Source organism: Hyaena hyaena, unplaced genomic scaffold, assembly GCF_003009895.1.
Source record: "Hyaena hyaena isolate Hyena2069 unplaced genomic scaffold, ASM300989v1 scaffold_254, whole genome shotgun sequence".
In the NCBI taxonomy this organism is placed as follows: Eukaryota; Metazoa; Chordata; class Mammalia; order Carnivora; family Hyaenidae; genus Hyaena; species Hyaena hyaena.
Window position 1 is genome coordinate 691,848 of NW_024080890.1, and position 26,336 is coordinate 718,183.

A 26,336-nucleotide genomic window follows, 5' to 3' on the forward strand; every position below is an offset into this window, starting at 1 on the left:
GTTATCCGATGCCTCTCTTGGGTAGAGGTGTCCCTGGGCAAGTCACACTACCATTCCAGAAGTCCTGCATCCTTATCGTTCTTAGAGCTCCCTGAACAGGCACCTGCCTCAGGGCCTTGGTATGTGCTGCCCTTTCTGCTCACAGTACCCTCTCCAGGTGCCTATCACATGGATCACTTTTCACGCTCTTCTAGCCTCTGTTCAAATCCCACCTGCTTGTAGACAGTCCTTGCCAGCAGTTGGGTAAATTAAGGGAAAAAAAATGCATTCAAATTAAAACGAGGATTCAATTTAAAGTTCTTTCCAACACTCAGCACAAGCACTCCTTCCAGACCGTCTACACTTCTTTGCTAAGTTCAGCAGACCCTTATGAGGCTCACACAGCGTGAAGCCTGACACCGATCTGTACAAACCAGGCAGATGCATGGGTGGGGGATTCTCACTCCGACAGCACCAGGCCTCCATGTGGCCCTGCTCTCCCCCTCCCCACACAGATCTGATCCCCGGCTGAGCCGGCACACGTGTCCCCTGCGTGTGTCTCGCGGGCTGTCGCCCCTGCAGCCTTAGCGGCTTCAGGACCTAAGGACGGTGGCTCCTGTAACGACAGCGGTGTCCTGCTGCAGCCCGTGAGCTCCGGCGGGAAAGGGGGACAGAGCAGAGCCCATGCTGGCAGCATGGGATGGCGGGTGCCCATGGGCGCTGGGAGACTGGGCACAGACGCCGTGAGGGGCCCGGGATGGACCACTGTGAACGCCACGTAAGCACCACTTCAGGTCTGTGGCGGACGAGGGACAGGAACAGGGCTGCCCCCCCTCCGCCCCCCCCAGCCGCAGCCAGTCAGGACGGGTGGGGCTGGGCGGGCGCAGACAGGCCTCTGGGGGCAGGAGACAGGGAGTGTCCCGACTTCGATGAGGAGGAATCGGATGTCAGGCCCAGCTGACACTACAACAGCGACAGCCTGAAACCCGCCCGCCCGACGTCGCAGAAGCGGGTGCAGGGACTTGGGGTGAGGCCAGGACTGGACGGGGGGGGGAGGCCTTCCCGCTGTTCTAGCTGCTATTTTCTGGGCTGAGTGACCCTAGTGGACTTGTCGGGGACCCAGGCCGTGTGCAGCTGGGGACGTCTGCCGGGAACTGGTGCACATAAAGGTCAAGAGCCTAGTGCTGTGTCCTGCCTGCCCCCCACGGAGCCCGTTGCTGGTCCCCAGTGGGGGGGGGGGGGGAGGTGGCCGCTGACCGCGTCCAACATCCTGGTGGCAGGCACTTCCCTGGGCCGGAGCGGGGCGTCTCCAGCTAGGACGCCGGCGCCGCTCTGCTGACACAGGGGCCCGCGGAGCAGAGGCGTCAGGCCCGGCGCCAGTGGCTCTGCTTCACCCAGCCGGGAGACCCCCGCGCGACCCCTCGCCGGCTCCGGGGGAAGGACAGGTGCCTGCAGAGGCCTGTCATCAGGCGCTCAGGGCTGATGTCAGCATCCCGCAACCCCACGGCACACTCCGTCCCCAAGACGTGTACGTTCACGCGCACGGACAGCCAGCGTCAAGTACAGATCCGAGTGCAAAGACAGGCTGTTTATTGGACTTGGCTTTGACGTGACCCACACACTCTGCAGACACGGGTACAAAGGGACTGTAAACAGGCGGCTCTTGCCAGCGGTCAGGCAGATCAGAGAAGACAGATCAAAACACAGCTTCCATTTCATGTCCTTTCCAACACTAATAACCACTTCCAGATGGCCTTGACCCCTCTTTGTGCTTTCGGGTAAATAGGAGTTAGAAAGGATTACACATTTATAAAGTGATACCAAATTGTACAAAACCAACCAGACGAACAGGGTAAGGGGGAAGATGACGGCTGTACAAAATACTGTAAGATCACCAGCGTGGACGTAAATCATTTCCGCTTTGGGCTTCCAGCCCCCTTAGTGATTTCACCTAGGAAAATAACATGCATCAAATAGAAAATTGGTTTCCTAAATACATTTTCTTTGTATGACACATTCTTGTTGAATGTGTATGTAATGAGAATTAAAAATTTTTTTTCTTCCTTCGTTGCCAAAATGTAGGCATTAAAAATAAGCCTCAGCAAACCTCCTGAACTCACCCAGAGAACAGAGTGAGTGAGGACAGACTGAGACAAGGGTGACACACCGTCACCCCTGGGCCCGGGTCCAGAAGGACAGCAGGACTGGCAGGTGCCCCTCAGGGACGCTCCACGGGGGCCTCAGCAGACGGGTGCACCCTGGTGCTGAGACGCCTTCGCGCAGCGGGATTACGTGGCCCATCATTAAAGCTAAAGCAAAAACCGTTAGAAAAATAATCTGGCCGAGGGTAACGAGACATTTCTTTTAAACAAAAAGTTAACAAAGTTTGAATATTCAAATCTAACCTCGTCACACGATCAGATTTGGTTCTGAATGTGATTGTATTTTACCAAATGCAGCACGTGACCCCATACAAACGCCACCACAGTCACCGTTACACAGTGTTAAGACTTCTTGTTACAACCACTACTTGACAGTTTGGTGTTATTCTCCTCGTGGCCTAATTGTGACAGGACTTTAACACAGAGCAGGCAAAGGACAAGGGTCACACTTCCTTCCCAGGGGCCGCCCGACCCCGCAGAAGCAGTATCGCAGATGAAGCCCCACCCTGATCACGTGATTAAGAAACCAAAATCAAATCAACACAGTCCCACGATCCCGGAGGAGCCCCTTGTCACCCAAAGCTGTGGCCGGCCCCACAGAGGCAATGCCGGGGCCCTCTCCAGGGGAGGAGTGGGGGGAGGTGGCAGTTTTCACTCCCAGGAGGCCCGAGGTCCCCTGTGCAGAGAGAGACCCAGGGAAGCACTGGGCACCCGTGTGCCAGGCCTACAGACCCAATCACATCTCTCTTCTTCAAGAGTGTGATCTGTTATTTCATAAACTCAAGGAGGAGCTGGGGCGCCCCAGTGTCCTTCCCTGGGTGAGCACCGTCCGTCACGCAGGCTCAAGGGACAGACGTAGCTTCCCCACGCTCTGCTCCTGCTTCTCCAACTGAAGTCGGAGCGCCTTCCGCTGATGCGTGTGATTAACTGAAATCAGAACTCTATAAAAATTGTAAGTGCAAGCTGCAATACTTCAGATAAAAGGTAGCTACGGGCACATAAATATGCAGAAGGAACCCCGGAGGGCTGCGTGCTTCTGCCCTGGCACGGGCTCTGGCGTCCGGACTCCAACGCCACACCTCTGAAGATAGGAATTTTAATCCAAGTCGGGAAAGCTGCTTTGGGGGACGCCAGTCGCGGCGAGCGCTGGCGCAAAGGCTCGCGTTTGGAGGAGGGAAGCAGAGCACGTGACCTGCCGGAAGGCGGTGCTGGCGGCCCCGGGTGAGAGCCGGGGGGCGCTCACCAGTGAAGACACTTGGGCTGGCCTGAGAGGTAGGACACAGGGAAGGAAGGGGACAAGGCCCAGGGGCAGGGGCTCTGCCCTCCCCGCCTCCGCTGGGCACCCAGAGAGAAACCACCACCGACGGCTGACGGGGTACAGGCCCAACACAGCCCTGCCCAGCACACGCGAGGCCGGCAGGGTGGGTGGGTGGGGCGCTGCCAACATGCTTCACAAGGACTGCAGGCCACTGGAAGCCGGCCCCCCCCAACACACGCTGCGCTGGGCACCCAAGTTCCGAGCCGTCAGCCGACCAGGATGTGCCCTGGGGGCTCTGCGGTGCCTGCAGCGTCAGGGCCGAGTGGCGGTCGCGGTGCTCAGCTCCCGCACTCAGATCCATGCACCTGAGCCTCCAGAGAGCCCCTGCGCTGACGGCGTTTGTCGCAAAACGATCTGATCCGCAAGACGCACGCAGAAGGGGTGGAGTCGTGGTGGCTCCGCTCACAGCCTCGTTTGTACAACTCATGGTGGTTATAAAACAATAGAAAACGACCCACCTTCTTAAAGTTACAATTTATAGAACATCTGTACAAAACCTGTCCCTAAAAGGGCTCTCTGGTGCCCTAGAAGAAGTCCATGGCTGTGGGCCTTCTCTTTGGCGTGGCGGCCAGCAGCTTCCTGGCCCCCAGGGGGGTGCAGGCTGGTGAGCTGGTGGGGGTCTTCAGCACGCCATGGAGGGGCCTCTGCTCAGGGTTGAAGGCCACCCGGGAGGGGCCCGTGGGGCTGACCAGGATGCTCTTGTCTGTCTTCTTGAACTCTGTGGCGGGTGAAAGCAAGGCCACACGTTACGAGGACCCGTTCCTCCGCCCCTCCCGCCTGCCCCAGCAGCGCCCCACGTGGGTGCCACATCATCACTTGGCACTGCCGGTGGCCCCTCAGAGCTGGGCCGCTCCCCCCGCCGCGAGGCCCTGCAGACAGCGAGCTGGGAGCTCTTTGAGGAACTGAGAGCCCCTATGGAGGCTGTTTCACGGGAGCGAGTGCACAAGTGTCAGAAGACCGTGCGGCGAGCCAGGTTCTGACTCTGACCTTGACCCTGGGGGCGGGCTGCAGCGGGACACGGATGGACCTGATGGAGGCTCAAGGAGGAGCCTTTCTCTGTAGGAGGCCGGACACTCTTTTAGGCCCCAGCTCCCAGGACAAGGCCTAACAGCCTGGGGGCACCTCAAGCTCTCCCTGGATGGTTCCCCCCACCCCCCGTCTCCTCGTGGTCCCCATAGTCAGGTCTGAAACTCATTACACTTTCAAAACGTTTGGTTTCTGTCAAACCGAACCAAACCGGGGAGCGGTACCGACACTGAAAGCAATGGGACGAGAACACCCTCTTTTCCCGTCTCCTCTTGGGCAGGTGACTCCAAATGCCAGCACAGGCAGCCGTGGCCGGAGGGCTGTCAGACGTCCCCCAGCCTCTGAGGCTCTGGCAAGTCTGGGTGGGCGGGCTTGGGGACATGGCCTCCTTCCAGAGGCCCCTTGCGGACTCTGGACCACAGGCCCTGCCCGCCTCGGGGCAGCGGGAGACGCGGCCCCCACTCACCCGCGGTCATGTTTCGGTTCAGCCCGAAGGTGACCTTCTTGGAGCTTGAGGGCGTCTTGTCCCGCTGCAAAGGGAGGACACAGGAGAGTGAGACCCAGGGTGTGTGTGTGGCCACACGGCAGCTGCGTGCGGCACCGGGGAGGGCAGGCGAGCACCGCGGGGTCTGAAACCTTCCACGTGACGGGAAGCAGCCCACCAGGTCAAGGCCGTTGTTTTAGTGTGCACGCGCACTGGGGCAGCACACCGGCACAGGCTCTCACCCAGGGGGTGAGACGCACCTCCCTGCGTTTCACAAGCTCATCTGATGTCCTGGCGATTCGTCAGAACTGACCAAGCTGTTGCACGTCTGACACCTTCCCGGATGTGCACACGCTCCGTGTGACAAAGCAGCCCCGTCCCTGTGCGGATCCCGTAGCCCCGCCCCGTAAACGCTTTGCCGGAGGGGCTTGTCCCCTGTGCGCCCAGTGTCCCCGGGACACCCTACCTGCCTATTAACACGGGCAGTCGTCAATGCCGGTTAGAGGCTACTCACACAGTAGCTCCTCCCTTGCCCCACACACCCGCAGCAGCTGCTGGCCAAGCTGCCCCCGGGCTCCGTGATGGCTGCCGCTCTCTCCCACCCCCGTGACGGGGCCACGGGGCTGGCACCCACTCCTTCCCCCACCCTGACCGCCCCCGAGTCCCGGGCAGGGGCCCCCATCCCCTCCTCCTCCCGTCCCCTAGGCCTGTTCTGCGAACTCTCAGACGAGGCGTCACCCATTGCAGCTGCACGTCCCCTGACCACCCCGGTCCCCCGCCAGCAGACCTGGGCTCCCTGAACATGACCCCAGGTGCTGTGGGCAGAAGCAGAGGCCCAGCGCCCAGAGCGCCCCCACCCGGCCTTGGGGCGGGACCGGGCTGTGCGCTGCAGGGGCGGGTGGCAGCGCGCTGGGCCGAGTGCACGTACCTGCCCGGCAGGGTGCGCACAGGCGGCAGAGGCACCGCTCTTGGCTTTTCTGAAGAACAGAGGCTTCGGCAGGAAGGGGGTGTCGAACCTCACAAAGTCATTCTCTGTCCTCGGCTGCTGCTTCTTGGAGAGGCTGAAAGTCCCCCCACTGCCCTACGGGAGGGAAGGGCGAGAGGGGAGTTGGCACTGAGGCACACGGAGGTGAAGTGGGACGGGGTGAGGGGTGCACACACAGCCGGGCGGGGCCCCCACGACGCAGCGTCTGCAGCGCAGACCCCCCACGCCCACCGCTTCCTGCAGCAGGTGATGAGCGCCGCTTCCACCCGGCCGGGTGCAGATTCAGGCACGCGCGGCAGCTCCCTCCCACGGTGCTGTGCCAAGGGGCAGGGGGCTCCTAGCCTCCCACCCACAAGATGCCCTCTTTATGCGTCTCCAAACTCAGGTTCCCTGTTCTGAGATTTCTGCCTTACAAAGGCTACCTATTAGGTAATAACTCACTTTCTCATTTCTTTTTTTTTCTCTAAGTTTATTCATTTTGAGAGAGAGTGAGCGTGCAAACGAAGGGCAGAGAGAGAGACTCCCAAGCAGGCTCCACCCTATCAGCAGAGCCCAACATGAGGAGTGAACCCACGAACCAGGAGATCATGACCTGAGCTGAAACCAAGAGCTGGACACTTCACTGATGAGCCACCCAGGCGCCCTCATCTCCTCCTTTCTGATCAGGAAGGACGAGGGTGACGTCAGGCAGATAAGGAGACGCGCTGGGGGTCTGACCGCTGCCCTCCGGGCCCACAGCAAGGACCCTGCCCTGGCTCTGGGAGGTCACACTGCTAGCTCCCGCCAGGCCTGGGAGCTCCCAGCTGGGGAGCGGGCCGCCTTCCCGCAGAACCCACAGTGCTGCCAGCGAGGGGCAGACCCAGGCGGCCTCTCGCGAACCTTTGGCCCCACTGGCAGAGACGCGGGGCCCTTTTGGGAGGAAAACCTCCCGTGACCCGTGGCTTACTTGGCAATAGTTCTAATCCTAAGAGAGGTTGCCAAGGGCCTGAGAAATGATATTCAGAGATCTCTCTGATATTCTCAGCAAATGAAGAAAGCAGAAAGGGCAGCAAATGAAGTGTGTGAACGGCCACAGGACAATGGTCCAAGTGACAGAGCTGGTCAGGGAGCGGTCACAGGTGAGAGCAGGCTTCCTGGAGCCCGGCGGAGAGCTCTGAGGGCCTCCCCAGCTACGACGTGTTCTGACACAAGCTAACGTAACCATGCGGGGATACCACCGGCCTCGGATCGGCACGCAACCCAGCCTACGCAGGTTCCCACCGACAAGGCCTTGGCGTGTGAGCCCGCGGCAGCGCCCGCACGGAGGGGAGTGGGACGTGCTCAGCAGGCCTGTTCCGGCAGGGCCTGCAGCTTACGAGGTTTCCGCCTCTACCACCGCCCTGGAGCGGCCCACAGGTGCCTGGCGTGGCTGGCGTCACAGTGGAACTGCACCGTCACTGGTGCAGATGCTCCCGAGCCTGACCGCTCGCTGACCCTGCCTCAGACGTGTAAGCAATGACTGTCTCTTCATTAAAGAGCAAAACAGAAGAAAACTCGGGGCTGCCTCTTTTGCCAAAAGGGGCTGAGGACTGGCCAGAGTTGATGATGAGAAAGGGGACCAGCATCGGACAGCGACGCCGTCTGGCGGCTCACCCCGCAGGGCAGCAGCGCCCGCCCTCCCGCAGCCTTGTGGGGGACTGGGAGGGCCACCAAGAGTCGTCTGTATTCCCTCGTAAACCAGGGAGGCTCCTCAGTGCTGAGGATGGACCTGTCCCCACCCGCCCCCCAGATCTCGGCCTGCAGACGGGGGGCCGCGCCGGGGCCTGCTGCCTTACCAGAGCCTGGAAAAGCCTGGCTTCGGACTTGAGCACTCCACTGCGCTCCACCAAGTGACACATCTCTTTCATCTTCTTCCTCTTTTTCAAGATGGCGGTTTTCTGGTGGGATGGGTTGTGAAGATCAAGGCCACTGGGCTCTCCCTTCTTTTTCTTCAGTCTCCCGGCCGGGGGCAGGCCGGCTGGACGGCCCTCCTGCTGGGGCGAGGGCCAGGCCAGCGTGGGGGGGCCGCTGCCATTGACGGGGAGGGCCCCGAGTGTCCTCTTCCTCTTGTGGACGGGGGCTCCGCTGGTGGGGGCCGCGGGCGGGGACGGCACCCGGGCCGTGTCCTCCAGAGGCTGTGGCGATGTGGGGTCCATGGTCTCCGCGCTCTCGCCCTGGCCCCTCAGGCTCCTCTTCCTTGGTCGTTTCCGCTTCCTGTGCACTAGGGCAGGCCCCGAAACGCCCTGCTCTTGCGGGCCAGGGGCCGCGGGCGCCCCCGGCTCAGCTGCAGGCATCTTTGGGGCTCTTCCCTCTGGCTCCCCGCTCCCGTTCTGTTCTGGGGGCAGGGCCTGGGCCCCCGACCCTAAATGTGCTGGATGGAGATGGGCCTTCTTCCTCTTTTTCCTTTTTCTCTTCTGAATGCTGCCTTCACTCTCTTCCTCAGCAAGAAACGAGTTGTTTCCTAGAGACACACACCCAATACGCAGGTGCCCGATGCAGGGCGACAGCCACCCCGTGTTCCACCCCCAGAGGAGCCCTGGCCCTCTGTGCCCCCACACCCCACAAGCTTTGTCGCGGGGCGCCATTCCTTCCATCCCGGCTGGGACTGCAGGCCTCCAAACGCCTGTTCCCAGAGATGGAACAGCATTACTGGTTCCCAGGCCCTACGGCGAAGCCACAGGATGGGGCGCAAACAGGGCCAGTGCTCCAACGGCAGGGTCTCTCTAGCATTTCCACTTCCTGGCCGCAGCCCTGAAGGCGCCCCGAGGAGGGGACACACGCTCAGAGCCTAGGAGCCGGCGGCGGTCCCACAGGAAGCAAGACACACTCCCAAGCCGACGCCTGGCTCTGGCAGGCCCTGGGGACAGAGGGGCTCCCCGCGGGCTGCCGCGTCCTCCTCCCCACCCCGCGTCCGCGGCAAGCTCGCGGCTCACCTCCCTCTTTCTCCGGGTCGGATTTCTCTAAAAGTTTATTTCCTTTTTTCTTGTGCTTTCCTCGGTTGAGGGTTTGGTCATCTTCATCAGCAGAAACGTCCTCAGCAAAACTGAGCTGGGATATGGTGCCTGCTGGACACCAAAGGCACTGTGGTCACAGCTTGTGGAGACTGTCCCCACGGTCCCACCTCACACGGGGAGATTCCCCACCTGAGTCCCGCGTGCCCATCGGGGCTCCTTGCCGCCTTCCCAGTGCAACCTGTCAGCTGCTGACGGGGACCGTGCACCACAGGGGAAGCCCTGGGGCCTGCCCGTCGCTGGGCCGTTGCCCCCCCCCCCCCGCCCCCGTTCTAAGTGCCCAGGCGCACACGCAGCCGGGTGAGCTGCCGGCTCGCCCACGTGTCCCCATGGCCAACAGCTTTGCCCCCGGGGCACAACCGACCACGACAACAAAGGAAAAGCACCCTGAGAGGTTAGCTTCTCTTCTTTCTATGGAATCAAACTGGAACCTTCCTCAACTGCCAGAAATCCTTCCTGCTAAGACGATGCCCCCGGCCTCGGGTCTGGCCCCGCCGCGGTCCCGGGATGGGAAAACGGGCCGACTGGCAGAGGCCCGACGCGGCGGCGCTCCCAAGGGCTCGGCTGACGCCTTTCACAGGCGTCATGTTCCCGGCCAGGGCCTCTCAAGCCTGTGTTTCCACAGCTGCCGCGAGGGCCTCAGTGGGGCCCCGCTCCCGCAGCGTCGTCAGCGTGACCCCTGGGCTTCCTCACCTTCAGAGAGATCCTGAAACCTGAAAAAGCAATCAGGAGAAGCTCTGAGAAACCCCTCCTCCCGTGTTCTGCAAACACCTGCACGCAACTTTTAAGACGTGCTATCTGGAGGTGCATCAGTTCACTTCCTTCTTCTAGAAGGGGAGGCGAAACCTGGAGTGAGGCAGAGGCCCCCAGTGGAGGACAAATGGCCCTCGATTAGTGCCAACCACAGGACGCGGTGACCCAGAGACTCTATCTTGGTTCGTCTGCGTAAAGCCAAAGAGACGGAAGCGTCCTTCTTCAGGCTGAGGCTGCTCGTCCCTTCTGTGTTCGCCCAGGGAACATGCCCCCCCCGCTGGTGTCAGAAGAGCAGGGAAGGGCCGTGACTCCAGGGGGAGGTGGGGGGTGGACAGCACGTCTGAGTGCAGCCCCGCCACCTGGGAGCTGTGACCTTGGGCAAGACGGTCACCTGCCCTGTGCCCGGCTGGCCCATCTGTGAGGCGGGGAAGGACAGAAGCTGGTTTACGGGTTTACAGGGCCTTTCTGAACCCGACAGAATGTATGTCAAGTGCCCTGAGGGGCGCCTGCTCACACAGAGGCCAGTGAACCTCGGCTGCCCCGTGCCGCCAGCCCCGCTAAGCCAGGGTGCCCCGTGCCGAACTGCTGCAATGGCCAGTGACACCTATGACCACACGTGCCCTAGCTGCAGAGGAGGTGAGGCAGCGGGTTCGTGACACCCGTCTGCCCCGATAACACCGACACAGCCCTTTCGGGCTGTGATTTCTGGCTCCGCCAAGGTCCTTGACGCCCTCAGGCCGCGGCCCGGGAGGGGAGCTATGGGGCTGTGAGGCGGGGAGCGGCCTGCTCACAAACCCCCGGCTGCCCTGTGCACCCAGCGCTGCTGTGGCTGGAAGCCAGCAAGGCCAGGCGGAGGGGAGCGGGCCGGGGCACCCTCCACCCTGAGCTGTACAAAGGGGGCCGGGGGGCATCAGCGGGGCACCCACCGCTCACTCACTTCTTGATGAGTTTGGAGAGGCGCTTCCTGTTGAAGGGAGGGGTGTTCTTCCTGCTGGTGATCTCCAGGAGTCGGTCAGCGACAGCCTTGTAGTCGAACTGCGTGAGAACAACGAGACGTGAGTCCGCAGCCAGACTGCCGACGGGGAAAGTCCCTCCCGCTGGGGAGGGAAAGCACAGCCTGGGGCTCCAGAAGCGTCCTCAGCCAGTGCCGAGGCTCAGTGACCAAAGGCTTAGGCGGCAACTTTGGAAAATTCGCTGTCTGTTTTTGGGGGAAACTACTCTTTACCTGCTCTATTTTATTTTTTAAGCAAACAAAACCCCCTGGTAAAACACACCACATGACGCGTGCCCAGGCGTGGCCTTCTCTGCAGGGTCAGTCCAGGTGTCCAGCTGACACCCGGGAGCCTGGGGGCCTGTCCCTACGGGAGAAGCACCGAGCTGGCTTCCCTGCACGTGCGGAACAGACCCCAACGGTTGAAGCCGAAGTGAACACTGACATCTTTCAAAATTCTGTCACGTTTAAACTTGTCTCCGAGAAGCTCATGTAGGGAAGGTGACGTCAGCGAGGGAAGGGATTAAAGACGACTTTACACTCAGGCCTCGGGGATAATAAGCTCTGACCCTAATTCCCACCCGCCAGGCCACAGCACAGCAGATCCACCTCTACCCACCTGGAGCAGGGGCCCAGCGCCCTCCGGGCTCCCACCACCGTGCTCCCCATCGCCGCTGAGCCCATCAGGTCCGGAGTGCTGCCTGCCCGGTGCTGTCAAAACATACCCGAGACATGGTTGCAGGCGCACGGCGGCGACAGCTTCCCCGGAGCCGCTGTCTCACTCGGCGTCTCCTTGCAGAGAACACCCCGCAGAGATATCCATAATCCCCCCCGAGTCTCCTCACAGGAAACCCGGAGTAAAGCACACATTCCGCCTTCCGATCACACCACACACAAACCTCCGGCTGCGCTGCGCGAGCCTGCCCCGACACCTAGGGGTCGACCTGAAGCTGTGGCAAAAATCCGTACGGCTAACAGGCTGGCTTCTCACAGGGTTGCGGCGGGAGACGCACACTAATACGAACACAACCTGGAGCGTTTACAGAATAACTCCGGGAGTGCTGAGGCCAGCTAAGAGGTAGATAAAAGCTCACAATTTTTCAAATCCTATGAGTTCATCAGAGGTGCAGCCCAGTGCACAGCCTGGAGACAGCAGGGCCCCGTGCTCCCGGCCAGCACGACAGAAGAGGCTGGGGCGCGTCTCCAGTTCGGACAGACACCTGGCGCGCAGGGGTGAGCCAGAGACAGCTCCCGACCACAGCACCTGTGCAAGGTCATCTGGTTAATTCTGTGACCTGCATGGAATTTAAGATTAGGTTTTTTCTTCTTTCTTTTTAGGATAATGATTTTTCTGGTGAAAAAAATAATACATGGTCAGCGTAGAAAACCCACAACAGACCAAAGTACAAAGAAAGCAGAAGTCACCTGTAACGCTGTCATGCACGACTGACTATTGACGTTTTGGTATCTTTCCAGATTTATTTTCATTTTTTGTTTTTTTAAAGCTTATTTATTTTGAGACGGAGGGAGCGTGAGCAGGGGACGGGCAGAGAGAGGGGGAGAGAGGGGGAGAGAGGGAGAGAGAGGGAGAGAGAGGGAGAGAGAGGGAGAGAGAGGGAGAGAGAGGGAGAGAGGGGGAAGCAGGTTCTGTGCTGAGTGTGGAGTCCGACATGGGGCTCGAACCCACGAACCATGAGATCATGACTTGAGGTGAAATCAAGAGTCAGACGCCTATCCGACTGAGTCACCCAGGCGCCCCTCTTTCCAGATTTTTAAAGGCATGATGTTAAAAACCTGGCTCCTGGTACAGAGAAAGTTCGGTGTCCTGTTATTAAAAAATATGTAAATCAAATTTTCTCTGGTCATCACTTTTTGAAATCTTAGCTTTTTATTGGCTAACTGACACTTCGATGCTGCGCCCTGAGACGCCATGAGCCACCGCCAGACTGGACGTGCTGCAACGAAAAATGCACGCTCCACATGCAGCTGCTACAGACACAAGAGAGGTCTGCACGGCATCTGGTCCCTGCACAAAATCCCCACAGGATACCCCCCAGTGAGTGGTATCCATCCTCAGAGAAGGAGCCCTGGAGAGAAGGGGAGATCAGGCAGCAGAGCTCTAGGAACAAGTGTTGTTTGCAACGGGACCGCTGAGGACCTCTTGCAGATGCAAGTCAACATTAGGATGTTTTCCGATATCAAAAACCCAAAACAACAAAAACAAACAGGAGTCAAAGGAAGAGCAACACAAGGTAGAACCCGAGGGAGCCGGCGACCCGGAAGAAGGCATGTGCACGTCGCCGAGGCCTCCTGGGCAAGGGCCGGCGTTTCCGCACGGCTCTGCCTCTTTCTCTGGGTGGCCTGCGGCCGAGCCACCTGCGGTGACCTCTAGGTTGTAGTCAGCAAGGCTCCAACAAACGTACCAAAAGGTGCTCGTCTGATGAGAACTTTGTAGAAAAAAAAAAGACTGTAGAAATCCTCTTACCGGTCTTCATTTTACTGTCGGACTGTCTCCAGGCCACCGCGTACTCAGGCGTCTCTTCTTTAGGGTGCTCGCTCTCGGCCGCGTGGGGTTCCTGCTCCTCGAGGGACTCTTCGGGCCCGAGAGGAGACTGGTCTACAATGACTTCGAGAACACCCCTAGCTATCGTCTGCACCAGCGTCTGGCTGGGGGGTAAGAAAATCAATGAGAAGCTGGTTACAACAGAGGGCCTGGCCCTGCCCTGCGATGGAGTGTGGCGGGGGGAAAAGCCTCCTGGCACCCGGCGCCACCGCCTGCCTGCCACGCCACACTCCGGGGCCACCGGGGAGCCTCGTGGTAAAAGCAGGCAGCGCTGCAGTCCAGGAAGCGCCGGCTCCTGGAGGGCCTGGGGCCTGACCGCAAAGCCGGTGGAGTCCAGTTAGGATTCCAAGCTTCCAAAGTCTCACTGCAGAGAATGAGAGCTCAGCCGTCCGGGCTCGACGTTAACCGCCACAGGGACTCGCAAGCTACCACCATCACCCACAATGAAGTACCATGTGAGGCAGAGAAAACAAACACGGAAATTACTTACTCCTTTGTCTTGGCAGCAATTTTGCAGAATGGATCAATGAACTTGAGGTTCTGATCTGCCAAAAGCTAGAATTTAGAAACAAAACAGGAAAAACATGAGGGGAAAAAAGAGCCTCTGCCCCATTCTGCTAGTCCTACAGAGGGGGACCGTTTGCATTTTTCATGGAGGTTGGAGAAGGACAACAGCTCTCCACGGCGCCCAAGCTGAGCATGGTGTGAATCATCCAGATGCTCTGCACCAGGCTAAGGCCATCTAAAGTCACGGCCATCTTCCAGCCACCGGGGTGTCAGAGACCGGTGGCCAGAGAAACCCCCCCAACAGCCCGCGCTGTTCTACTTTCTCTCCCCACCAGACGGGCTCCACATGGACGTGACTGAAAACTGTAAGACCAAGGGACCGTTTCTACTTTCTTCTCAAGAGAATACGTGTTCACGGCAGAACACTGGCAAAAACGTGTAAAACTAGAAAAATAAAAAAGGTCTGAGAATCCCAGACTCAGAGCATCACTGCTGGCATGCCAAAACCACGTTTCCTTTCCCACACCGTCCACTCACGCGTAAACACGGGACTGGAAAGGGCACGGCCACGGGCACAGTTTCTCCCGCCTGCTGCTCAACAAATCAGTACTGAGAGCACAGTCCCGTGTTACTATGGGGCCGTGTAGGCTGCTTTCGACTCTCCTACACGGAAGCCTCCCAAGAGTGTCCTCGGTGCACGATCTTCGTGCATGTGTCCCACCGGCTGCTCGGGACACGGCCCCGCACGGGGAGGGGGTCTGTCAGTACAGGCGGCGCCTGTGCCCGCCGCGCTTCCTCCACCCCTCTAGGCCCACGTGGGGAAGAGCCGGCACCGTACCGCTGGCCGGGTGCCTAACTGCGCCTTACCTCTCTCCCTCCCACTTTGGACAGTTCATCCAGATAAATGCCGATGAAGTGAAACTTCACTCCGTTAGGAGACTGGCTCTCAGGATGCAGGATCTCTTTCACCAGCACATCCAGGAAGAGCTTGATGCGGCTGAAGAACAGGAAGCACACGGCTGTTAGCGGCAGCGCGCCTGGGGGACACGGTCATGCTCGTTCCCGCGCCACACCGCCACACTAACAGTACAAGGCTGACACAGGCTCACGAGGGGAACGCAGTCACCAAAAAAGGTCTAAATGCTGCGTGCGTGCTCAGCCCCGTTACGAGCCTCTACCGGGCGCAAGGAGCTTTGCTTCCCATAGTAGATAAGTGAGTGGAAGGCAAAGATCAGGCAATTCATACGAGCTAAGTGCAAGGCTTGAAAATCACACTGCTTTGCAAGTGTTACGGCCACTACCTGAATCCTTTACTAACCTTTCTTCCCAGCCATTTCGCTTCAGAACCTCAAAGGACTGCCTCAGGACCAGACGGATCAGCTACAGACAGACAACACGTTTGTTACAGAAGGAAGAGAAACGCCAATCAGCAGAATCAGGGCCTCAGGGGAATCGGTACAGCCTGCATCTCCCAAGGGAAAATATAGTCAACAATTGCAGTTACCTTTTCTTTTTTTAAATGTTTATTTGTTTTGAGAGAGAGAGAGAGAGAGAGAGAGAAAGAAAGGAGAGAACCCAAGCAGGCTCCACACTGTCAGCGCAAAGCCCAACTCGAGGCTCAATTTTATGAACTGTGAGGATCATGACCTGAGCGGAAATCAAGAGTTGGATGCTTAACTGACTGAGCCACCCAGGCGCCCTGCATTTACCTTTTCATCAGAGAGTTAACTAAGGATCCCCACACTCATCCCCGCAGCTGAAAGAGCAAACAGAGGCGCCTCCGAGCACATATCCAAGTGCTGTGCCTTGATCACACAGCCTCTCAACACACTAAGCCTGGAGCTCACTCTGCTTCACAGATCGATCTTTCCATTGTTCTCAAGATGCTCCATGCCTTTCCCTTCATGGGCCTCTGAAGCAAACGGGGGTAAAGGTACTCGGATCTTACCATATAGTACTTGCCCAGGCGCAGCCGGTCTATCCCCTTCCACTCTCGATTCATCGTTTGCCAGAAGGTTTGGATGAACAGGTGTTCTGCAGTGAACAAAAGGCTTTGAATGCTTGGTTTTCAGGCTCACGCGTTCCATAAAGCAAGAAAGTAACAGAGAAACAAACTAGGATTATTTATCATTTACTTTTTCCAAGAATTTTTTGGCAGCTAGAAGACCTAGTCGATAATTAAATATGCTCCATAATTCCTTTTATGTTTAAATAAAAACCTATTAAAACAGGTAGACTGGTAATATCTCGATGTTCAACTACAATGCTTGGTGGGCCTTTCCTTTAGCTAACGCAAGGCCACATTTCTATTAAAGTAAAAAACTCTGAGGCACGTCTATGGGCCTTTCCCACCCACCTACACCTAACAATGGATCCAAAGCCATTAATTTTGATGAACACTTGGATGATCTGTGTAGAAACTCAGCTTTGTGTTTCATGTTCTGCGTCAGCCGTCTGAGCTCTAACAAAACATTCTATTTTTCTCTTCTGAGCCGTGAAACTACCACGCTTCCATCCAAAAATAACCGTTTGTTGATTTTTTTTGGTTTGTTTTACTTCTTTTTGCACAATGCCTTCTTGGTAAGTGAAGACCTAGATGATACCCCGCGTGTAGACGTCTGCGGGACCCGGCTGAGAGCCGGCGAGCACTCGGGGTCGCTGAGGCCGGGAGGATGGCTCTGCTCCGAGGAGCGCCGAGCAGACCCACCAATAATGCTGTCTTTTTCTTCCTTCGTCAGTAACCAAAGCCTGAATGTCTCAGGACGAATTCATCTCTCCCTGTGTTGTTTTTGGGAGAGCAGCGATACTTTACGGCTTATCACCAGTGAGGCCCTTAACTGGCTCCGGTCTTCAGGTGGACAGCCTGCGCGCGGAGGTGACAGCGACCCGCACACACGGCCCCTGGGAGTGTCAGCACAGCTCAAAATCTGGAGGCTCTGGAGATTTCCATTTCTTAAACCATGTTTCTGAAAACTCTGAGATGTCACACATGATTCAACTGCACAAGATGCCTCTTTCATTTGCCCTCTTTCAGGGTCGGCATCTAAGCCCATCACAGCGTTCCCACAGGGAAGGCTTGTCGCCTGACATCTGCCCACAGGCAGCCCCAGGTTCCCGTGCAGCCAGCCCCCCAGAAAACCAGAGCTCTCAAGTAAAGAGAAGAAACAGTACTGCCTAGTTTCCTAGGCAAGTTACCAGAGCCGATGAACAAGGAAGTTTCAAAAGTCATGGAAACGTCGGGACTTACGGGCCTCTGAGTTGTTCACAACGTGGACGAGCTGGGAAATCGTGTTCGCGAGCTCCTCCTGCAAAGGCGGGTCGGGGAGAGACAGCAGGGCTATCAGGCAGCGGCACCCTGACACCCTGCCGGGGCAGCACCGCAGCCTGCTCTCCCCCCGCATCTGCTGGGGTCTGGACCTCCTGTCACGCCAGCATCTGAACGCTACTGGGTGTGGACCTCCCAACCCCAGCCGACTACGCGTGCGGTGCTGGGAGGACCACGCTGCCTGGTTAGGAGAGTACGTCTAGTTTCAGTGCCAGGGACCTGCAGGAGTAAACTAGCTGTCATCTCCCGGCTTCGGAAACATAAGCCTTAAAGTGGGAGTCTCTTCTAAGCCCCCAATCCCGGATTGCTGGCGGTTAGACACAGGGACCGTCCCTCCTCAGGGGTGCGTGCGGAGCAGGGAGCCCTGAGCTCGGCTGGCTCGGAGCAGGCGGCAAAGGCAGGCGCGTGGGAAGCGGAGGTGAACGGCTCCCCTGGCGGCTCTGTCCAGGGCATGACCTGCTCCGGCGCAGCACGCTCATCTGCGGGGAGGATCTGGTGGTCTGGCTCGAGGAAGAGACCGGCCCCGGGAGTGTCAGCGAGAGAACCCTCTTCGCACGTGACGTGAGCACAGTCCTCCCGGAACTCCTCGGGCTTCACCTGGGCTCACGTCTTCCTCGCCCGTTTTAGCTGCTCGCCCAGGCTGGAAACGGACGCTCCCGTTCATGTTTTCTTCCTCCACTAAAGCTGTCGGCTGTTACTTCTGAATGTAACTTACAAATATTTTGCCCTGCTGTCCTACTCAAAATATGTTCAGTGGAGTAAAAGCAACAAATCAAAGCCCACTGCCACACGGCCGGCCGGGAAAGAGGCAGAGCTGCACGTTTAAATCCAAAGAAACCCTTTCTGTACTGAAGGGTTTCGATAGCGCTCCTCAAAGCTTACCCTTCACTAGCGGTTACACGGCAGAACGAAGGTCTGTGGACGGTGAAAGCTGTTTTCTCCCAGCGCCTGGGGGGGGGGGGTGCCCAGGAGCACATGCACATCTGTGCGTCTCCACTGACTTTAAGGCAGGGGTGTCGGATGCCAGGCCACCGCCTGCTTTAAAGAGATCCCGGCCCCAGCAGGTGGCTGCCCGGTCCTGGCACCCACTTAAGTCATGGCAGGGGGGGTCCGGAGCCCGGTGCTCACGGGTTCTCACCCCAGTGCCGTGGCCTTATCGACCACGGGTAAGAGGAGGTGAAACAAACTGTAAAACATGTAAAACCTACCCTGGAACCAGCCTATGAAACTCCAACAGAGATACCGAATCTCTCAATTATGCACATTCTAGAGTATTTGAAAAGGTGACTTGGACACCGTGTCCCTTTCTAGATGGACAAGAGGGGACAACTGAACCCGGGCGGTGACTGCAAGCTGTTTCTGTGCATGGGGGACGGAAGCGGCGAAGAACCCCCGGGCCCCTCTACCCGTCTGGGGCCCGACACCCAGGCAGGGGACAAGGAACTGTGTGTTACCTGTACGAGGGGTTCGTCCTGCACCCACATGCAATAGAAGAGCCCTTTCCATATTTTCAGGAGTTCTTCTTGACTGAAACCTCCTAGGGGACAAAACAGCACAGACATCTTACTTCAGAGTCCCCCCGTTTCCTGTCCCAGCCTCACGGGCAGCGACAGCAATACCACATTTCCATTCTTTCACCTACAGTAGTCTTTTAGCTTTGAGGCACACACTTCCTTGTGGCACGGAGTAAACACACGCAGGCTACGTGGTTTATCATCTCCTGCTGCGCACCAACACTTTCGTCAGTCTGACAAATTAAACTGCAAATCCCACAAAAGAGACGACCTGTGTCCCACACCCCTGGCCCCGCGGAAACTGGCAGAGCTCCGGGGGTTATTTTTGCGAGGACAGCTTTTCAAGGCTGAGCTGAGCTCTTTCCCCCCGGTTATGGTTTTCACTTGCTTGGCAATGACGGCCTTGTTTTAAGTGACACCAACCTGGGTAGCCTTCTTCTGACTCATCTACGAGCCCTGCACTGCCACCGACCAGGCCACAAGTCACAAACAGCCCTCTAGGTCCCAGGCAGACCCCAGGTTCATGGAGAACAAACATGACCGAGTCTTGGTGTATGTGACAAACGGCCTGTGATAAGACTTCACCGACAGGGACGAGGAAAAATTCACAAGAACGTGGACATTTGGAATCAATGTAATTTCAATATACCAACAGATAATTAAAAAATGGCAAACAGATCCTTTTTGACATACTGAAGTTTACTTAATAATATTCAGAGTGAGCTTCTTACCGTTGAAGGTATTTATATACACAGATACTGGTTTCTGAGTTATTGAATAAGACCTTTCCCATATCGATAATTTTATTACAGTGCATTTTTATTCTTTGTGATGGTTTCTCACTTAAAACCAATATACCAGAAACTACAGTAAAGTTTACTGAAACACACTACCTTTAGGGGTTGGGCAAACCACGTGGGCAACTCCCCCCTACCCGTTATGCACAACCCACACGTGGGCACCTGCCTATAGCTAGCACACCTATGGTGCGAGTGACGGGTCCCCCCAAGCCCCCAGACCGGAGACTGCCGCAGTCAGGACCACAGTAACTCTGTCAAAGTGACCTGTGCTTACATTCAGTCATGTTAAGACTAATGAATCCAGTGTTGGGGTAACGATCGCCAATGGCTGGGAAAGCGTCAGATGAAAACACACGGTGCAACTTTGGAATGGATACACGAGGCCAGTAACACCCAAACCCACTGGCCCATCTCGGCTCGCGGACACAACTCTCCATTCAATGTAGGATATGATGCAAAAGGAAGTGCACACACCACCCGCTAAGTATTCTTACAAACACCAAAACGAACCGACATCAGGTCAAATCTGACTATTTAATATTGGCTTGCGGGAAAATACAGGGGACAGAGGAACATGTCGTGAGACCATGGGATGCAGCCAGCAAAACCCCAAACGTGAGCAACTCCATTGGGCAAATGACGCGGTTCCTGCAATGAGTAAACTGCAAGAGGAAAAACATGGACAGGCACTGCGGACAGATGGGCTGAATGCAAACTGGGTCTTGCCTGGATTCTGATGAATCCTAGAAAAATGTAGAAGATGATGGGAAAACCCAACAGGTTAGGTATTTCATTTATTAAAATTTTTTTTTATTTTTAAATTTCTGAGAGAGAGAGAGAGAGAGAGAGAAAGACAGAGACAGCGTGAGCAGGGGCGGGTCAGAGACAGAGGAAGACACAGAATCTGAAACAGGCTCCAGGCTCTGAGCTGTCAGCACAGAGCCCGACGCGGGGCTCGAACCCACGAACTGTGAGATCATGACCTAAGCCGAAGTCTGAAGCTGAACAGACTGAGCCACCCAGGAGCCCCATTTAAAGGGATTTTTAAGAAAAAAGATGTGATAAGAGTACTGTGGTATGTTAGAGACTTCTCATCTTTCAGAGATACAAGCCGAGGCACTGAGGCAGAACTGCCGTGTCTGAGATTGCTTCCTGAGACGCTGGCGAGAGGAGGGAACAGGCAGATGACCCGCACCAGCCAGGTAGTCACAGACGCTGCAGCAGCGTGCGGCGTACGGTTTGTACGTCTGAAAGAGTCATTAATAAAAACGAAGAAAACAAGTACCGTGTGAGGTTACCAAAGTACTACCATGGGCTGTTTCCATTCTTTGTGTAGAAAACTCTTCACAAGGGGACGAGAAAACCGTGACCACAGGCCAATTTAAGAGGAAACAAGACAGAATGTTGCCGGTTCCTGTGAGGCCCAGTGCTGGGTGTCCCCGTTTCTGCTGCCCCGTGAGCCTCTCCAGCGCTGCCCCCTTCCAGGCAGGGGTCGGCGGGGGAGGCAGGGGTCTGGGTGGGGCTCGCCGGATACGCAGGGGGGTGGGCAAGCTGGGCTTATTCCAAGTAAGCGTGACTCGCCTTGGCCATGGGGCTGGTTCAAGACCGCACAGATAACCTCATCGCAGAGGCTCCTGCTCAGGCTCCAGGAGAGACGCTCCCTCCCACCTGGATGGGACATAGGCCACACCTGCACCCAGCCACCGAGCCACATGCTGGGGGGGGGGGCGGTGCCAGCCCGAGGAGGGGGCCCACCTGGGGGAGCAGACACTGCCGTGTAGGAAACAGCGCTGGCGCTCAGCTGAGCTCCTGCAGGACGCTGTGCTTGGCTTTCCCCTTACAACCAGCTCGGCTTGGGCATTCCGTCAGGTTGTAGCTGAAAAAGTCTCATTCGATAAAAACACATTTTTATTGCAAAAAATTCGTATTCGTATATTACGCTGGAAATTACGCAACCAAAGGTGCCTTGTTCACTACCTCCTGAACCCCAGAGGGCCATTGTTACCTGCCTGACGTATGTCTTTCCATCCAGATCCTTCCTGTGCTTTGACGTAATACTTACACGCAGCCAGAAACGCACAGACGCGTAGCTGTGTGTGTGAAACCCGAACAGCACCACACGTGCTACGTACTCCAAATTCTGGCCTTTTCCACTAAAAATAGCACAGTGTTTTTATCTCCAGATGGTTCTTCTGGGTGCACCTTGCGTCAAGCCAAGGCTGTCTGTGCCTAATCCATACCTGTATGAGTCGGAGGGCGAGTGTGCTAGAGAGGTCTCTGTGATGGAGACTGTGGATTTTGACCAAGTAGCAGAGCGACAGCAGATCCTCAACAGTGAGCAGGAAAGGGGTTGGATGTGAAAACATATCCTCAGTGTTTCATCCTACGTGAGGCGGCAAAGTGTGGTGGGCACAAACCCACGGCTGGGCCCCCGCTGTGTCGCCACAGACAACTGTCAAGGGGCCCCGAGCACGTTCCCGCACCCGCAGTACGTGCACGGCTTATGGTTAGGGGCAAAACGAAAAGCCCATACAAGAAGCACTTTGAAAGCGAAGCGCTATGCAGTTGGCAGGTGTTAGGATTATCTCGTGTTGTCCACCCACAGGCGACTGCAGCTCTTTTCCTTTGGAAACATGTATTTTCAAAATATGTATAAAAATCACTCATTTTCACCTAGGAGTTTAGGTGGTAAAAACAAGGTACTAATTTTTTTTTTTAATTGTGTTTAAACCTTTTTTAAATGTTAGGAGAGAGAGAGAATGCACACAAGTCGACGTGCATGTGAGCAAGACGGAGCAGAGAGAGAGAGAGAGAGAGAAAATCCCAAGTAGGTCCCGTGCTGTCAGTGAGGAGCCTGATGTGGGGCTCAATCCCCTGAACCACAAAATCATGAGCTGAACCAAAACCATATTCAGACACTTAACCAAGTCACCCAGGTGCCCCAAAACTCTGATTTATTAGGTAATCTCTACCTCCAACGTGGAGCTTGAACTCACAACCAGGAGATCAAGAGTTGCAGGCTGCACTCCCGAGCCAGCCAGATGTCCCCAGAAGATGTACAGCTGACACACAATGTTACATCGGAGTCAGGTGCTCCCCAGTGTAGCTACTATGTGCCACCCACGCAGCATTGTTACATAGTCACTGCCTGTGTTTTCTGTGCTGCACCTTTCTTCCCCTCATTCATTCCATAACCAGAAGCCAAAAGTACCGATTTCTGAAGCATTTAAAGCAAAACAGAGAAACGCTCATTTAATTTCTCTGAAAATTCTGAGAGTGAAATATGCATCAAAGCAGTTTCCTTCCGCAATTGCTTTTTGATCTGTCCTGTTGCTTAAAAAAAAATTTTTTTTAAATGTTTGTTTATTTTTGAAAGAAAAACAGACAGAGACACAGGGTGTGAGTGGAGGAGGGGCAGAGAGGGAGGGAGACAGAATCTGAAGCAGCTCCAGGCTCTGAGCTGTCAGCACAGAGCCCCATGGGGGCTCGAACTCACGAACCTTAAGATCATGACCTGAGCTGAAGTTGGATGCTTAACTGACGGAGCCACCCGGGTGCCCCTGGGGTTGAGTTTCTTTAACTTAATGCCGCTTAAGTTTCTGGCAACAACATAGGTTTAGTTACTTCACAACAAACGAGGGGAATATGAAGTGAGACGTGGGCTGAGTAAATTCCAACAAGCTGTGAAATGAGAAAGCCTGACAGCTTCTGTCAGCACCAAAGGAGCTCAGGAGCCGTGTTAGGTGGGGGCGAGTCTACACCAGGGTTAGTCAGGGACCCCCAAACCTGTCAGTATGAAGAAACGCTTCCCTGTTACTGTACCTGAGACCCCATCAACTGTCCGTTGTACCGTTATTTTATGCGTCACCAAATGAAAGCAAGAGGGCAAATAAAAGTCACAGGTTGATTTTAAGATCCATCCCAGTTTCTGCAGACGTTAAAGGTTTAAAGTTGCAATCACCAAAACTTGGGGGGGGGGGGATGTCTCTTTTGTTCCCTGCCCTACATCCCGTGCCAAGAATAATCATAGCACACAGTAGGTGCTTTGTTTGCTGAAGACACAAAGGAATGAGCTCTCCTGAGTAAAACCAAGGACGGCGATCACTGTGAGTGCTCTGCGAGAATAGCTAAAGCGCTGGAGCAACATTCGGCTGCTTTAAGCACTACAAAGATTTCCAATTTGTTTTTAAATTACAAGGCTATTGGGGTGCCTGGCTGGCTCAGTCAGTAGAGCATCTTACTCTCGATCTTGGGGGTCGGGAGTTCAAGCCACATGCTGGGCGTTGATATTACTTAAAAACTAAAAAGAAAACCCCCACAAAGCTATTTATGTTGCTGATGGGCAGATCAGTAAAATTTCAGACTTTATATACTACGCCCGAGACAAAAGGCAACAGACTTTGAGCCTGCCAATGAGACGCAAGTTTCGGGACAAGGTATTTCCTGACTTGCACCTCACGTTGACGGGAGCACAGTGGAGGCAGAGCCCTGTCTATTCTGCCCCATCACCACTGTCTGCGACATTCACATTGCAGCCCCTCATCTGGACGCCCGGTGTGCTCTACGCAACGTGGACATGGGGGTGAAAGAGCACGGACCAAGTCACTCTCAGTGTGCTGGGTGCTGACCAGACGGGCCCCTGGGGCACCAGTGTAACCCCACTGGCCTCACGGCCCTGTGTCCTCTCAGCATTTCAAATCCTGAGCCTGTTCATCAGAGAGGTTTGAGCAACAGGTTCTGTTTGGCTGTCTTGGCCCAAAGGTACTGCATTTGGCCTTTCTTCAGTCCTTGTGTTCATACAGGTGAGCCCGTGCATGCCTGGATGTGCTCCCACTTCCAGCTAAGCAGACAGACTGGAAGCTTCCACTGTTGGGGGAAGAATGACACACTAACAGATAAGGAAGAAGCTACTTAGCTAAGTGCCGCCATGGAGACCCACCGGATATTTTGGAATCCTGGAGGGGTGGGGTGAGATGGTGGGGAAGGCACTTTGGAGGAAGTGATATTGAACTGGATGCCAAGAGTGAACAAGAGAAGCAAAGGCAGAGAGGGGAGTAGTGATGCGGACCCAGCATGAAGTAGTCACGTAGGGCCCGAAGTAGGAAGAGAACGGAAGGAGAGACCTTACCTGCAGACCTGGAAATCCACAGAAGCAGGTGATGTGATCAGAGCTGGTTTAGGAAGACGACCCTGGGCTGGTGTGCGGAGGATGGGTTCAAGAGAGGCACAAAGGCAGAGTTAAGGAGACTGGTCAGGAAGTAAGCAAGTTCAGAGGTCTGGATGAGATGAAGGGGGTCTTCAGTGAGGGCAGAGGATGTCAGAAGATGAAAGATGGTAGGCCTGAGAGACGATGGGTGAGGGGTCGGGGGAGAGGATCAGGAAGAGGAGTCTGGGACATGACCACGTGTCCGGCTAGAGCGAGTGGAGAGCGGGGACACCATCTAAGATACGAGAACACACGCGGCAGAGGAGAAGCAGAAGAGAACGGGTTTCAGGGGGAGGAAAATGACTCACTTTTGGGCCTGTGAGTCTGAGGGGCCCATGGGACAGCCAGGTGCAAGTGCCAGGTCTGCTCTAGACACTTAGACTTATGACCCTTCAGTGTGCTGGGGATACCTGAAACCCTCAGAGTAAACGAAATGCCTCAGGGAGGCCCTTAACAGAGCTGAGGTTAGGAACTGGGTCCTCATTCCTTTCTAGCAGACTTCCCATCAAACTTATTGTCTTTTCCCTGGGTAGTCTTTTTGTGATTTCTCCTCCAAATAGAACAAACTAAGAAAGTCAGTACACAGGCAGATAATATCTATTCTTTCAGGGAGACTCCAAATGTATTAGTATTAGCAGTAAATCAAATTATGTATGCTAGCACAATCTAAAAACCGTGACCATCTGTCACGGTTCACACTCTCAAGGGTTTGCAGAACGGACCCTGGCTCAGGTCAATGAAATCCTTCAACGGCACCCCAGTGCAGTTAAAACGCAAACCAGAAAGCCCAGTGTGACTTGGCCATTGCTGACTTTTCCAACTTTAAATCGTAACACCCTCAACTGGTCTTCCAGCCACTCCCAGGGCAGATTCGCCCTCTTCTCCGGCCTCTGTTCGGATCCGTTGAACGTCGCCCCAGAGGCCTTCCCGCACCAGGCAGAGTAGCGGAGCTCCCTCTTCCCTTGGCTGCACTTGTAAAACTCTATTTCAGTTATCCACGCCCCGCCCGGATGTGCTGGTGCAACTCTGGAAGTAGGGATTCGCTAGTCTCCTGTAACTCCGCACCTAAGGGGTCGGGTACCATAACACGTGCCATCAATGGGGAGCACAGATGAAGAAACCGGGCTAAGTTTGGTGACTCAGGGGCAGGCTCGGGGTCGGGCAGCCCTTCCTCGGCTTCCCACTCGCCGCGACTTTCGGCACAACACCCCGCCCCTGCGGGCTGCAGCCCCTCCACCGCCACTCCGGGCCGGCCCCAGCAGGAGGCCGTCCCCACGGCGCGGAAGCACCCAGGCCCGCGGCGGCAGCGCGGCTCGGCGCCCGCCCCCGCCCCGCTCCCCCCGGCACGGCCGCCATGTGGCGCGGCTGACCGCCCGGCGCCCACCTGTCTCCCGCTGCGTCTTCACGCTGATGTACTGGCGCAGCTTCTTCACCGCGCGGTCCCGGATGCCCTTCTCGTGGGACGCCAGCCGCTGCGCGAACTGGAGCTCGGCCGGCTGCATGGCGGGGGCCATCGCGCCCGCTGGACCATCCCCGGCCGCAGCCTCCCGCCGCCCGCAGCCTCCCGCCGCCGCTGCCGCCGCCGCCGCCGAGCTGCCCGGGGCCGCGTCTGCGCAGAAAGAGGCCCGCTCCGGCGGCCGCGGGCGGGGGCGGCGCGCGGGCTGATGGCGTCACAAAGGCGCCGGCCGCGGCTC

At 56.4% G+C, this 26,336-nt stretch overlaps 1 protein-coding gene across 2 annotated transcripts; it reads right to left on the reverse strand.

The window, feature by feature from the left end:
• Positions 1-1,546: 1,546 nt before the first annotated feature.
• On the reverse strand, positions 1,547-26,212 carry RRP1B (ribosomal RNA processing 1B). 2 transcript variants are annotated; one of them, XM_039245435.1, is made up of 16 exons: positions 26,027-26,212; positions 18,577-18,659; positions 17,045-17,102; positions 15,746-15,831; positions 15,116-15,177; positions 14,665-14,794; positions 13,781-13,845; positions 13,213-13,394; positions 11,347-11,438; positions 10,674-10,771; positions 9,677-9,696; positions 8,906-9,034; positions 7,769-8,433; positions 5,898-6,050; positions 4,952-5,015; positions 1,547-4,177 (listed from the first exon to the last, which is right to left on the reverse strand). In XM_039245435.1, exons 1-16 carry the CDS (start codon positions 26,154-26,156, stop codon positions 3,984-3,986), a joined length of 2,211 nt encoding a protein of 736 aa, XP_039101366.1. In that variant the 5' UTR covers positions 26,157-26,212; the 3' UTR covers positions 1,547-3,983. The 2 variants fall into 2 exon arrangements, with proteins under 2 accessions (XP_039101366.1, XP_039101365.1); XM_039245434.1 differs by having other exon boundaries at positions 8,906-9,037.
• Between the last annotated feature and the right edge of the window lie 124 nt (positions 26,213-26,336).